Below are 13,570 nucleotides of genomic sequence, written 5' to 3'. Positions count from 1 at the left end.
CTTTTGCAAGTACTTTTTTTTTGTGACTGAAATTTAGTATTGTTTCAAATATAGACACTCTCTTTTTAAAATCCAGGATGGTAGAGTCTGCAGGATTGGCTTTTTAGTTCAGCCAGACAGATTGGAATTGGGTAAACCTGATAACAATGATGGGTAAGAATTGTTTTTTTGCTATTCTATAATATATAGTATCTAATCTTTTCTAGTATTCACAAAAATAACTACTGATTTTTAAATGGTTATCAGAATTTAAAATGGACATGGAAAGTGGCAGAAAAATCTTTTGAGTATCTCAGCTTAGCAAGCTGATGGGCTCTTTACCAGCAATTAGAACTAGTTACCTGTTCTTAATCTTAAATAATCAGAATTGAATAAAAGTAATAATTCACACATTCTAATTTTAAAAAGTTATAAATGAACTACTCAAGCTTGATATTACATTTTCTTTGGATTTAAACAGGGTTTCTGGCTTGACAATGACTCACAATAATATTAATTTATAATATACCGGTAGCTTGTGTTCATCTCTTCAGACATACACTTAATAATTTCAATATAACTGTTGACACTGATGTTTTTTTAAGTTAAAAATATTTAAATTGTGGATCATATGTGTTAGGTGTGCTATGCATACTTTTTCTTTTTTCATGTTAGATTGTCATATCTTGCAGCAAAATAATGAAGATTCCCCAAGGGTGTTGCTTAAGCTGGTGTGTTACCAGAATAAGTCCCTGAGAATTTAAACCTGGAATTCCAGACTTTGTTCTTAACCCATTTGGGATTGTATTGTGACTGATCTACCATCTTTTGCTTTCAGTTCAAAGTTGAGCAGTGGCTCAGGGGCAGGAAGGACATCCAGGCCAGGCAGAACTAGTGATTCCCCATGGTTTCTGTCTGGTTCTGAAACTCTGGGCAGACTGGCAGGCAACACCCTTGGGTAAGTTTTGGTAGGGTCAAGGCTGCATCCTGTTTGTACCATACTTTGTGTAGGAATACACACAAAACTGTCTCCAGTGTGTATATAAACCATAGAAATGCAGCAATGGTTTAGCTAGCTTTTGTGGTGGGGAAATGCTAGTAAGCAGGATCTTAATGTTCGGTCAGTTAAACCTACAGTATAAAGCAACGATTTATCACAATTATGATGCAAAAGCTATTGCTTTGAGGGGTAGTCTAGACCCCTGGTTCTTAACCTTGGGTTACTCAGGAGTTTTGGACTGCAACTCCCAGAAGCCTTCACCACCAGCTGTCCTGACTGGGGTTTCTGGGAGTTGCAGTTCAAAGGCATCTGAGTAACAAAGGTTAAGAACCACTGGTCTAGACTTTATTTTTCTGAATAGTATCCCCTGTTCTAGGGAGACCCAGCTGACTTAAAATGTTACAGTTCTACATTCCTATTTCACAGTAAGATGCTAATGTTAAATTTGAAAGTGAAGTTTGATAGGATGTCTAGTTAAATTATTCAACATCTGCACAACTATTACTTGTGTTCCATTTTTGTACTGACTTCGAATACTTCACTACTTAGATATGAAATTTGTTAAATAAGATATCAGATCAGTTTTATCTTTGGACTGTGCTAATTGGACACAGCTAATAAAAATTAAAACAAGTCAATACTTCTTTCAGATATGAACATCTAAAATATATTGTTCTTTTGATAATCAGAATATTTTGTAATAAAATGGTTTTTCACTAGATTCACTGGAAGGATAAATGGTTCTGATATGGTTCATAATTTATCTGTATGAGAATAATGAAATATATTAATTTTTGTGTAGGAAATTATAATATTTAAAGAGAAGTTAAGTTTTAATGATTTGCACCATGATTGTGAGATTCTTTAACGTTGTGGATCATGTGGCTTCTGGATATGAAAACTTAGTACAGTGGTGCCTTGCTAGACAGTTACCCCGCATGACAGTTTTTTCGCTAGATATTAGCGAAAACTGCTGTATAGAAAAAAATATTTGTATAGTAGCATCAATTAAACAGTTGGCATTGTATGGCTAGTATGCTGTAGAAACAATGTTAAGAAGTCAAACATTATTTGTAGAAAAGCTCAGACATACTGATCTGTCACTTTTTTAAAAAAAAACTCCTCAGAAGCCGATGGAGCTCAGGCGTTGGAGGTAGTGGAGGAGGATCCTCAGGTAGATCGTCAGCAGGAGCTAGAGATTCTCGGAGGCAAACACGAGTTATTCGAACAGGACGTGATAGAGGATCAGGACTGTTGGGTAGTCAACCTCAGCCAGTTATTCCAGCATCTGTTATTCCAGAAGAACTCATTTCACAGGTATGAACTTTTGCTGTAAACGTTTCAAAGCTTCCATGGAAAATGCATAATTTGGAAGGTTTTTTGTGACATTTGGAAACAGGGTAAAAGGCAAAACTGACATCAGATAAATGTCAAAATGATGTACAGTGGACCCTTGACTTACAGACGGCTTGACTTACAGACTTTTTGAGTTACAGACTTCTCTGGCCGCAAAATTTAGGTTTGACTTGCAGCCTGAGAATTGACTTACAGACCAGAATAAAACCAAAATGGAACAAAAACGGCCTGTTACGGGATTAATCGGTTTTCAATGCACTGTAGGTCAATGGAGACTTGACTTACAGACTTTTTGACTTGAGAACCGCCTTCCAATACGGATTAAGTTCTCAAGTCAAGACCCCACTGTAGTCTGTTCACACTTTGCTTGTAGCCTGGGACTGAGTACTAAACTGGAAAATACTTAGAACCATTTTCAGTGAATAAATAGAATCCAGCAATTTCATTAGAGATAAAATAAAAGAACACTTCTGTAACATTATAAATCATTTGTTCATATTCTGGTCTTTGAGAAAATTTTATACTTTGTTCTCAAAACATCTATGGATAGAATATGAAATTTTGAGGAGGAGCCATTCAGTGATGAGGGGAATAGAAAAGAGTTTGCAAGTAGATTAGTTGCTCAGTTTTTATTCAATAGTTTTTCTTGACAGTAACAGAACTTCAAGCCTTTTGTGGTTTGTCTTACCAGTTCTGGTTTCATAGAGATAATTGGTAATTGCTCTTGAGATTACACACTGCTTGTAATGAATGTTTGTAGTAGTTCTGTGCTTTTCCCCAGAGGACTGCAACACTGTTACATGATTTATGCATTCTGTTGCTAACTAATGTTTTTCCCCGATATAGTGAACATTCTGTCTAGCTGCCTAGAGTGGTCTTAAGTGGCTAGATAGGCGGGATATAAATAAAATAAGTAAATAAATAAATATAGCAGGGGTCCCCAACCCCCAGTCTGCAACCCGGCAGTGGTTTGTGGCCTCGGCAGGACCAGACTGGACACAGATCTCCTCCCCCCGCGAGCGCCCCCGTGAGAGCTGCCGTGCGCATGTGCACAAGTGCGCTCCACCCCCCTGAACATGCTGTGTGCGGGTTCCCCCTGTGAGTGCCGCCATGTGCATGCGTGCAAGTGTGCTCTGCCCTCCACAAGTGTGCCATGCACATGCACAAGAGCGCCCCCTGTGACTGCCACATCACGCATGCACACCAGCAGGCTCCACCTCCCCTGCAGGTGTGCCACCCCACTGCGAGCATGCCAGGCCCCCCGAACTGGTCCATAGTTAGGAAAAGGTTGGGGACCACTGGTCTATAGTACATCCTTTTTGTAAATTATTGTCCACTTCCTTAATTTCTTTGTATCAAATATATGATATAGCTGGTGTATGGAGAACAATATTCATTGGAAGCAATTTTTATTTACTGAGCTATTTAGATTTTCTCTTTTCTCTATTGGACCCAGGGTAGAATGTATTATTAGAAATGTACTGCTATAAGTTGTAACAATAAAAATTTGAAATGTCTAATACAAGTACAAGAACTGTAAAGATGATCGGTGCAAAACACAGAGAGATGAAATGGAGTCAAGCTGCTAGATCAAAAGGCTCTTAGAATAATTGAGTTTTCAAAGTATGTGCAGATAGTATAAAAGTGGAAGCAGAGCAGGTCTCTTGAGCACGAGTTCATATCCTAAGTGCTACTATGGCATATGTACTCCTCGGCATCCCAAATATCCTCTTTTCTGAAGAGAGGCATCTGTAGGAGAGCTTTCCTTATGCTTTGAGCAGATCTATTTAGTAGGCTATGTAACTCACACATATGAATCTCACAGCTTCATAAAACCCCATTCAGAACTTTCTAGATGTGGCGGAGGCACAAAAAAGGGACACATTTTAAATCCCTGTTGTTTTTCTAGGAGGCTTTTTCCTTTGTTGTTGCTGTCGCTTCACAATGAAATTTCAGTGGTAGTTGCCCCAGGGAGGGGAATGTTTGTGGGTGACAAGTTGATCATAGAGTTTCATAGCATCTGTAGACCATATTGTGCCTTGAACTAAGCATATCCCTGATTGTGACCATACTTTTTGCTGGTCTTGAATAGAGATGTTTATCTTTGCTTTAGAACAAACCTTTTACCTACTTTATAGAGGCTTGTGGCGGGCTGCATAATAGCTAATTGTTATCTTTGCCCTCTGAAAGGAACTTTGGCAATCTCTCTGAAAGTAGCCGTAGGGTCAGGTTATGGAAAATGAAAATGAAATGTGTCTAAAGAGGAAGGGAGGTAGAAAAAGAAGTGAAGCACAGGGAGAGTTTTTGTATGCAAGTGAGAATGGGATGGATTTGGAAGCAAAAACAAACTGAAAATTACAGGCGGGTGTTATTTGAGTTGTGTCAATGGAAGACTGCAGTGAAATATTTATTTTACTTACTTATTTAAAATATTTTTACCCTGCCTTTTTCCTAAAAAAAGCACCCAAGGCAGCTTATGTTGGTGTTATGAGCCTTGTAACCAGCCTCAGTAACAATCTGGCTGTCACGTTTTGGACCTGCTAAGGTTTCGGAGCTCTTTCGAAAGGCAGCCCCATGTAGAGCGTGCTACAGTACATTAATCCAGCGGGGATGTAAGTAAGGCATATGTCACTGTAGCCTCTCAGACTTCTCCAGGAACGGGGGCAGCTGGCACATCTGTTTTAACTGTGCAGAGGCATGCCTGTCCACTTCTGAAACCTGGGTATCCAGGCTCAGCTATGTCTCCAGGAGCACACTTAAGCTGCATACTTGTGCTTTCACAGGAAGTATAACCCTTTGAAATATGCTCCTGAAGGAAGTAACTGTCAATCTATAGCCCAACAAATTGTTGTAATCATGAAAACTTATTAGCATGCAACTAAATAGAACTTTTATCCATTTTACAAATATAATCCAGATCCACTAGCTACTGACTATATGTTTCTTCTGAGCACTTTCCAAAGGCAGACCAACATAGAATGTATTACAGTAATCCACCAGGATGTTAAGGTGCCTTAACTTGGTCTTGATACGTATTTATTTTTTGATATACTGAGCATCATTACTCCAGAAAGATTTTTCTTCTAGATAGAAATCTACCTTGAGAGATGATTTTCTTCATCACTGTATGTATTCTTTTTTTGTACAGGCACAAGTTGTTTTACAAGGAAAATCTCGAAGTGTGATCATAAGAGAGCTCCAGCGAACAAATCTTGATGTTAACCTTGCGGTGAACAATTTGCTGAGCCGTGATGATGAAGATGGAGATGATGGTGATGATACAGCCAGTGAATCTTATCTTCCTGGAGGTTTGTGGGGGAGGGTGCAATGTTTCCTTTTTCTTAAAAATAATTGTTATCTCTTTGTCAAAGTGAAATAAGCTTTCAATTTGCAACCCTATTATAAGGTTAATATTATATTTTCTACAGCATACAATACCAAGATGCAAAATGTAATTGCTTTTGGTCAAGAAAGAAGTAGATGAACCAGAATCAGAACTATTATTAGAATGAGTCTATGTAGCCTTGAATTATTTCAATTCCAGTAAATTATCAACTTAGTGAATTTGTATGGTGGAAATTATGTATTCCAAGAAAGGATATACACAAAGCTTTTGTTTAGTAATTGATCTGGTTAGAGTAGCGTTTAAAGGTGTCCCATTAAAGAACCCCTATTGCAAGAAGTGTCTGGCTCTGGACAGCACTACACTTGAAATACCATTTCACTCTTAAATAAGTGAGACTTGGTGCTTTATGTAATAGTTGTTATGAGCTCTTAAGTCACCTCTGACTTTTGCAATCCCATGAATTACTCATCGCCAAAAGATCCTATCATTAATCCTACATAATAGATAAATGTTCCTGTTCAGAACATGATTTTCCATCTTAGAAATAAGTGTTTATTAAAGCAAAACATACATGTTCACATAGACACACAAAGATCCTGTTTTTCCCCTTTAAATTTGTCTTGTAAAGTAGGGGTGGGCATCTTATTACTGCTAACAGCCATATTAAGAGGCTATAAACTGGGAAGACTGAAGCAATTTCCATATTTGTTTTTGCAAGTGAAGAATTAATCTAAGCAATATTAATATTATGAACAGTAAATCACAACTGTACAACATTTCAGTTGATTGTGAGGGGCTAGAGTAGTGGTTAATAGATGTATGATATGCCTGGGAAAGGATTTCTCTTGAGTTATAGCAGACAAATGACTTATTTCTACAAAATGATTTTGCGCTATTCGAAAATCTCCTTGACACGTCCAGTAATTGGATACACACATCAAGAAATGCAAATCCAAAACTTGTGACTGTTCCCAGATGATCTTGGGAATATTGCTGATATGCTACCTTTTAAAAATAGTTCTATTGTTTGTTCATATGTTAATTTTGGCCATTTTGGGTCTCTTCAGTAAATGGCAGGATGTAAATATTTTATTGGCATTCACCTCCTGTTCTGTTATTATTGCCCTCCCTTTGGCTTATAACTTGTTTCTGTAATAAGAAACTACAGCAGTCTCCACACATTGCCACTATGTTTCATCCATAGGTGACTCATTTGCAATACTAGTAAAATACTTGAGCAAATCTGCTTGTGACTCCATAGTCCCTCCCTCTTGCCTTGATCCTCTGCGACAGGCTAAAGGAAGAGAGATGAAATGCCTTCTATATTCTCTACTCACATAAAAGTAATAGTGTTCTTGAAAGGTGTCCTTTGGCAACTGGCTTGTAAGGTGGTAGATATGCGTGATTGCATGCTTTTTGGGAGTTGCTTAGCAAGCTCTGTAGAGATGATTATTTATGGGCTGTTAGGCAAAGCATCATTGTCAGTGCTTTGAATTAAAGAACTTAAAGAAGAAATATTTCAAGACTTTTAAGTATATATTTTAAAAAACCCAGTTTGCTTGCTACCAAGTAGATGTATGATACTGCTTCTGTTTTGTTTGTTAAATATAAAGAATGAAAGATTTATTAAGGTAAAATAGAACAAGTTAAAGTAATTCAGATAGTGGTACTGCTGACAGTTCTTTTGCATTAAGAAAGTATACCATGTGCTTTGTAAGTGAGTTTGATATAAACCTAGCAAGTCTGATCTTGAGATGTACATGATCATAGCTGATCTAAGTGCCCAGTGACTCTCATCCACTTTTGCCACAAGATGCTCATGTAAACTAGCCACAAGGCTTCATGAAAGAGAATATTCCTTTTGAGAAGAAAGCAAAGGCTTGCTACTTGGATTTTGATGTGTGTGCTCTGCTTACATATATACTTTTTCCAGAATTCACTGTAGCTGTGCTAAACTAATGATTTGGAGCGGTCAGATTATTTGTAATTTGTCAAGGTGTAGCTATACTGAAGTAGAATTATATTCAAAAATAGACCCACCGAAATAAGTGATTGGCTTATATTCTGTTGATTTTAGTTAATCTGCTGAAAGCATAACTATAACTGGATCTAGTTTAGAGTATACTTGATCTTTGTGATATGATTACAGTTGTTATCAGATTTGAGTAATTGCAGAATTTTAACGAGGAGTTTTGGTAGGCTACTGGAATCAGTGTTGTAACAGTGACTCGGTTTGCTGTTTAATTTGCTTATATTTGACATCATGATGAGGGCCAGGATATATCGCCCTAATATTTTATAGCCATTACAAAAAGGATTAACTGTGGTGATATTGCTGTGCCCTCCATTGGTTTTTCCCCCTACATACTGCAATTTTCTTTACATTTTTTATGGGTGCTGTCAAAATCATTACTGGTTTAGTAGTGCTGGAGAGGCATCAAAGAGCTTTCAGATAGAGAAAGCAACTGTTTGAGTTTTGAACAACACTTCAGCAGAGATCAAGGGGAGATGCCTTTGGAATGTTTCATGGCATGTTTTTCTTTAGTTTTGCCTAGACATAATTCAGAGGGTATAGCTGTCTTATGTGCATATGTTAGAGGAAGGGATAATACTACTGTACTTCATCTTAGTACATTTAGTGTTGCTTCAGTTATCTATGTAGACTTATTTTTGATGATAATCAGGCATGTGTGTATTAAGAGAAAAGTAAAAGAGAGTGCTCAGTTATCTTAAGGGTGCAAAGGGAACTAGTAGAGGAACCAGTAGATAAAGTGTTAATTTCCCAAATGATAATACTGATATTTCCAGAGTGTCAAAAATAAATAAATACAAGGCCTGCTTTGCTGCCTGTTTGTAAATTGCAAATCTGGATGTTTATTGTCAGGCTGTTGCTTTTTCAATACTTTTGGTTAGGTTACTTTCGTATCTGCCTAAACGAGCTGAGAAGTTGAATCATGATCTGCCAGAATCTGGAGATTAAGATGACTCTGTTTATTGCATTGTTTTTCTGCAATTCCAAAATGAGATTATTCTCCAATGACCACATATGTGCATGGGGAGTGAGTAACCATGGAATATTCTTGTGGGTAATGGAACTCTTAAATAATATCTGAACCATCTATATATAAGCTGTTTTTCTTTGAGATGGTACAAGATGAACACATTCAGAGAATATCAAAGTGTTTAAAATATGGGGAAGCAAATTTTTGGGGCAAGGAGGTGAAACAGTACTTTTCAAGGGGATAGTGGAGGCTTGTGTTTTCTAGTGCTATGCAGCATAGAGTAGTTATGAACAAGTTGGGCACAAATATTGGAGTTTGTGAGGTTGCAACTGAAGCTAGAGAGGAGTTGATGACTGGATGTCCTTCCCTTCTTGAATTGCATACATCTCTTATTTCTCTTTAAGAAGTGGTTGAAGATCTCTGACAGTGTTTTCAAAGAAATAAACATACTGTATATTGTGATCTTGTATCCAAGGCATGATCAGATAGCAGGAAAGGTGCATGTCTGGTCTCACTGAAAAGGGTTGCTTTGTAACGAATGATCTCTCTTAAAGCAACCCTTATTTCGGGGTCCATCTTGGACATGGATTGGATTAGGGCTGGAGTGCAGTTCCCCATATGGTGTGTGATCACCAGGAAATAGATCATACTGCTTTCTATTTCCTGGTTTGATTACAGTTTACGTTTCATGAATTTCTTCCCACCTATTATTTTTAATAGTAAATAGAGATTTTAAACTTTTTTGAAAAGATGTGTAGAGAAGCTGGAGTAATTGGTGTTCAAGTTCTGATCTGTTGCAGTGTGATGCTTAGGATGCATGCTGAAAGATTTACCGTGTTTTTTGCACCATAAGACGCACTTTCCCCCCTCCAAAATGTGGGTGGGGAAGTCAGTGCGTCTAATGGTGTGAATGCAGCAATTTTGTCGCTGCTGGCCCCGTGGGGGGGAGCGTCGCAAGGGTCCGGGTGAGCCTTCCAGGACCCTTGCAAGGCTCCCCCACGCCCCCAAGGGGCCAGCACCAGCGAAATCGCCAGCTTCCAGGTGGGGGGAACGTCGCAAGGGTCCTGGGAGCTCACTCAGATCCTTGCGACGCTCCTCCCACCCACGCACCGGCCAGCACTGGCAAAATCGCCAGGTTCTGGGAGTGTTTTGAGGCTTCCCAAGCCTCAAAACACTCCCAGAACCTGGCGATTTTACCCCCCCCCTGGTCCCATGGGGGGGGTGGAGGGTGGCAAGGGTCCAAGGGAGCCTCCCAGGACCCTTGCCACCCTCCCCCCACCCCCCACGGGGCCAGCCCTGGCGAAATCGCCAGGTTCTGGGAGTGTTTGGAAGCTTGATAAGCCTCCAAACACACTCAGAAGCTGGCGATTTTAAACACCCCCCCCCGCTCCGTGGGGGGTGGGTGGACGGTGGCAAGGGTCCAAGGGACCCTCCCTTGGACCCATGCCACCCTCCCCCCACCCACCCCCACGTGGCTAGGGGGGGGTAAAATCGCCAGCTTCTGGGAGTGTTTGGAGGCTTGGGGAGCCTCCAAACACTCCCAGAAGCTGGCGATTTTACCCCCCCCCCCCGGTCCCATGGGGGGGTGGAGGGTGGCAAGGGTCCAAGAGAGCCTCCCAGGACCCTTGCCAGGCTCCCACCCACCCACCCCCATGGGGCCAGGGAGGTTAAAATCGCCAGCTTCTGGGAGTGTTTGGAGGCTTGGGGAGCCTCCAAACACTCCCAGAACCTGGCAGTTTTACCCCCCCGGGTCCCATGGGGGGGTGGGTGGAGGGTGGCAAGGGTCCAAGGGACCCTCCCTTGGACCCATGCCATCCTCCCCCCACCCACCCCCACGTGGCCAGGGGGGGTAAAATCGGGAGCTGGCGATTTTACCCCCCCCTGGTCCCATGGGGGGGGGTGGGAGGCTCCCTTGGACCCTTGCCAGGCTCCCACCCACCCACCCCCACGGGGACAGCGGGGGCAAAATCGGGAGCTTCCAGGACCTTTTCTGAGCCTGGAAAGGCTCAGAAAAGATCCTGGAAGCTGCCTATTTTGCCCCCTCTGTCGCCCGGGGGAGGCAGGGTGAGTCTCCAAAGGGTCCTAGGGTGTGTTCTAGGACTCTTTGGAGACTGACCCTGCCTCCCCTGGGGGCCAGAGGGGATGAAATCACCACCTTTGGGGGCTCTTCTGAGGCTTGGGAAACTTCAGAAGAGCCCCAGAAGGTGGCGATTTCACCCCCTCTCGCCCCCGAGGGAGGCAGGGGGAGGCTCCAAAGGGTCCTGGAACACACCCTAGGACCCTAGGGTGTGTTCCATAAGATGGACCTCTCCATAAGGCTCACCAAATTTTAGGAGAAGAAAGCAGATAATTTTTTCCTGTTTTCTTCTCCTAAAAATTTGGTGCGTCTTATGGAAAGGTGCGTCTTATGGAGCGAAAAATACGGTACGTAAACCAATATTCTCAGATTAAGGAAAGGGTCCTTGGGATATTGTAAGATATTAGTGGTGGGCATAGGATAGAGTTGAGAGTAGAAGGTAAAAGTAGAGATGGGCATGAACTGCAGTTTGGCCTGGTTTGGCGCAATGCCTGCACAGATGTTCCATAGATGCTGCACTGTTCCCTCCCCCACCTCCTCTGGGTGATCACCCACTCACAGCATCTCCTCATCTGAATGGGAGGTCCCCAAGGAGGCAGAGGAAGGAAGTGTGTTCCTGCTGGTGAGTGAATTATCTCCCAGAAGAGGTGGGGGAGGGAAGTGTGCAGTGCCTGTGGAACATCTGGGTGGGCACTGCATCAAACCAGACCTAACTGTGGTTCGTGCCTGTCTCTACTTATATCCTCTACTCCCAACCACACCCTATGCCTATCTCTAGATATAAGAATTTTTTAACTGTTTAGTTTTCTCATATTGAAGTCTACATTTTCATCGTACAGGAATCATCAAGTTGACATTCCTTGTCAGCTATGGTTCTATCTACCTTATGCTGTTGTAGAAAACATGGGGAAAGGGTATGTGTAGGATCTGTAAACAGATAAGTAAAAATGGGATTTAAGAGCTGAGCAGGTGAATAATTAGCAGTACGTGATAGAGCTTGATTTAAATAGGAAGACCTGTGGTCAAGAGTTATGTAGAAGATCTAGTTGATTTAGAAGTGGGTTGTGACTTTGTTAAGTTTGAGAAATGCTATGTAAAGCTAAAAATGTTTCTGTGTCCATTGTGGGCAGCATTTCCTACTTGCTAGAAAATTTAGTAGAACATCAAGGAGGAAAGATACTGTTGAGGGGTGTGTTCTTTTTTATGACAGCAGTTTAACTAAGGATCATCACTGTTCCATTACTTTGATAACGAAAATGTAGTTTCATAAAAATATATTCTTTGGAGACCATATTTATTACTTTCTGTAGTTATCTTCAGCATTTTTATTTTTAATGATAGATTTCAGATTAGGAAGCTATTGTCTCAGTAATAGTAACATGGGAAGTTTCTTATGCTTCGGTACTTTGCTTAGTTGAAAATCTGAGTAGCAGGCAGTACATTTATACACTATAGAATATGAAGAAAAGAATATCAGATTTTTTGGTGGTTTTGTTTGGTGATGGTCTTTCTAGATAATTGTTAAGTAGCTGATAATTCACCTCAGATCCTTGTCTCCTCTTATAGAGGATCTTATGTCTCTTCTGGATGCTGACATACATTCTGCTCACCCAAGTGTCATTATTGATGCTGATGCTATGTTTTCAGAAGATATTAGTTACTTTGGTTATCCATCCTTTCGGCGCTCATCACTTTCCAGGCTAAGCTCATCCCGAGGTAATTTTGCACTTTTTTCTTTGTAAATAAATAGTATTGAGTGCAGTACACTATTCATAGCACATGCTGATGACATGTGTCTTAGGTTTGCCTAGTACAGTTTTTTCAAGTGAAATAAAGATATTTTAAAACATGTGTTCTAAGCTGTAAATTTTTACTGTGTTCTAGTAAGTTTGTGAAATGATTGCTAGGTGTCTATTTGAAGTGTCTGACAGGTGAAACGTGTGTGAGCCTTAAAAAAAATTATCCACTTAAATAATTCTTTCAAAAAAATTGTCTGGTTTCTGAAGAACTGGTGTAAAAAGTCAGTTTTTCTCTTGTACAACATTCTGAAAGAATATTCATTTACTTTAGATGAGTTAGTTTTATGTGTCAGAGCTGGTGTATGAATAGTGATACGTAGGGAATTTTCTGCCTTCCTGGGTTTGGAGGCATAATTCGGTAGTGTAATTAGAAATGCAACATCTGTTCTAGGTAGTAACAAAAGCTATTCCACAGCTCATTATGCACCACTCAAGTAGAAAATGTTTTGTTTGCAAGATATAGAATTAAGAGCACTTTCAGATATGGGGCAGGGAATATTGGAATTTATCTGCATCCTGTAAATGCTTGCAGCCTTCAACTTCTAGCTAGTCCTCCTTTAAAAGTATATTTAGACTTAGAAATAATTCATTGTGAGTATAGAATACCTTAGATAACATGTTTTAAGCATGACTTGAAAAGTGTCTGTCATGTAATCCTGGATTTGGTGTCTAGTCATTCCTTCATCATTTCTTAAAAATAGCTATTATACTTGGTAGGTATCAAAAGCATTTTTCCAATTGTTAATCCAACCTCTGTCAAGGTTCTGTTTTCATTGAGTATCACTGTACACATTTAATATTCCTGTTAAGTGTTTAGGTGCCTGAACTACTAAATCTTAGTAAGACACAGTACTGTACATATTAAGTATAATTTGATTTTGTTTTCCTTGCATATCATAGATGCATTATATCTAGATTTATCACATCTGGAGGACCACAAGTTGCCCATTTCTGCTATAGAAGATTAAAACCAAAATATCAGTGTTGAAACAAATGTTTTAGGTCTTGGGC

At 40.2% G+C, this 13,570-nt stretch overlaps 1 protein-coding gene across 12 annotated transcripts in view; it reads left to right on the top strand.

Moving 5' to 3' along the window:
- Nucleotides 1-13,570, top strand: part of UBR5 (ubiquitin protein ligase E3 component n-recognin 5) — a 97,883-nt gene that overhangs the window by 12,772 nt on the left and 71,541 nt on the right. For 8 of the 12 annotated variants that reach the window (XM_020783413.3, XM_020783411.3, XM_020783407.3 and 5 more), the window contains exons 4-8: nucleotides 77-153; nucleotides 818-937; nucleotides 2,107-2,296; nucleotides 5,484-5,643; nucleotides 12,327-12,476. In XM_020783413.3, the coding sequence (XP_020639072.2) occupies nucleotides 77-153; nucleotides 818-937; nucleotides 2,107-2,296; nucleotides 5,484-5,643; nucleotides 12,327-12,476 (697 nt within the window). The remainder of the gene's footprint in view (nucleotides 1-76; nucleotides 154-817; nucleotides 938-2,106; nucleotides 2,297-5,483; nucleotides 5,644-12,326; nucleotides 12,477-13,570) is intronic. The other 4 variants (XM_078393629.1, XM_020783408.3, XM_078393631.1 and 1 more) reach the window with 2 other exon arrangements.

Source organism: Pogona vitticeps, chromosome 4 (genome assembly GCF_051106095.1).
Source record: "Pogona vitticeps strain Pit_001003342236 chromosome 4, PviZW2.1, whole genome shotgun sequence".
Lineage (NCBI taxonomy): Eukaryota > Metazoa > Chordata > Lepidosauria > Squamata > Agamidae > Pogona > Pogona vitticeps.
Note: the sequence above shows the minus strand (reverse complement) of the source record. Positions and strands in the feature narration are given on the sequence as shown.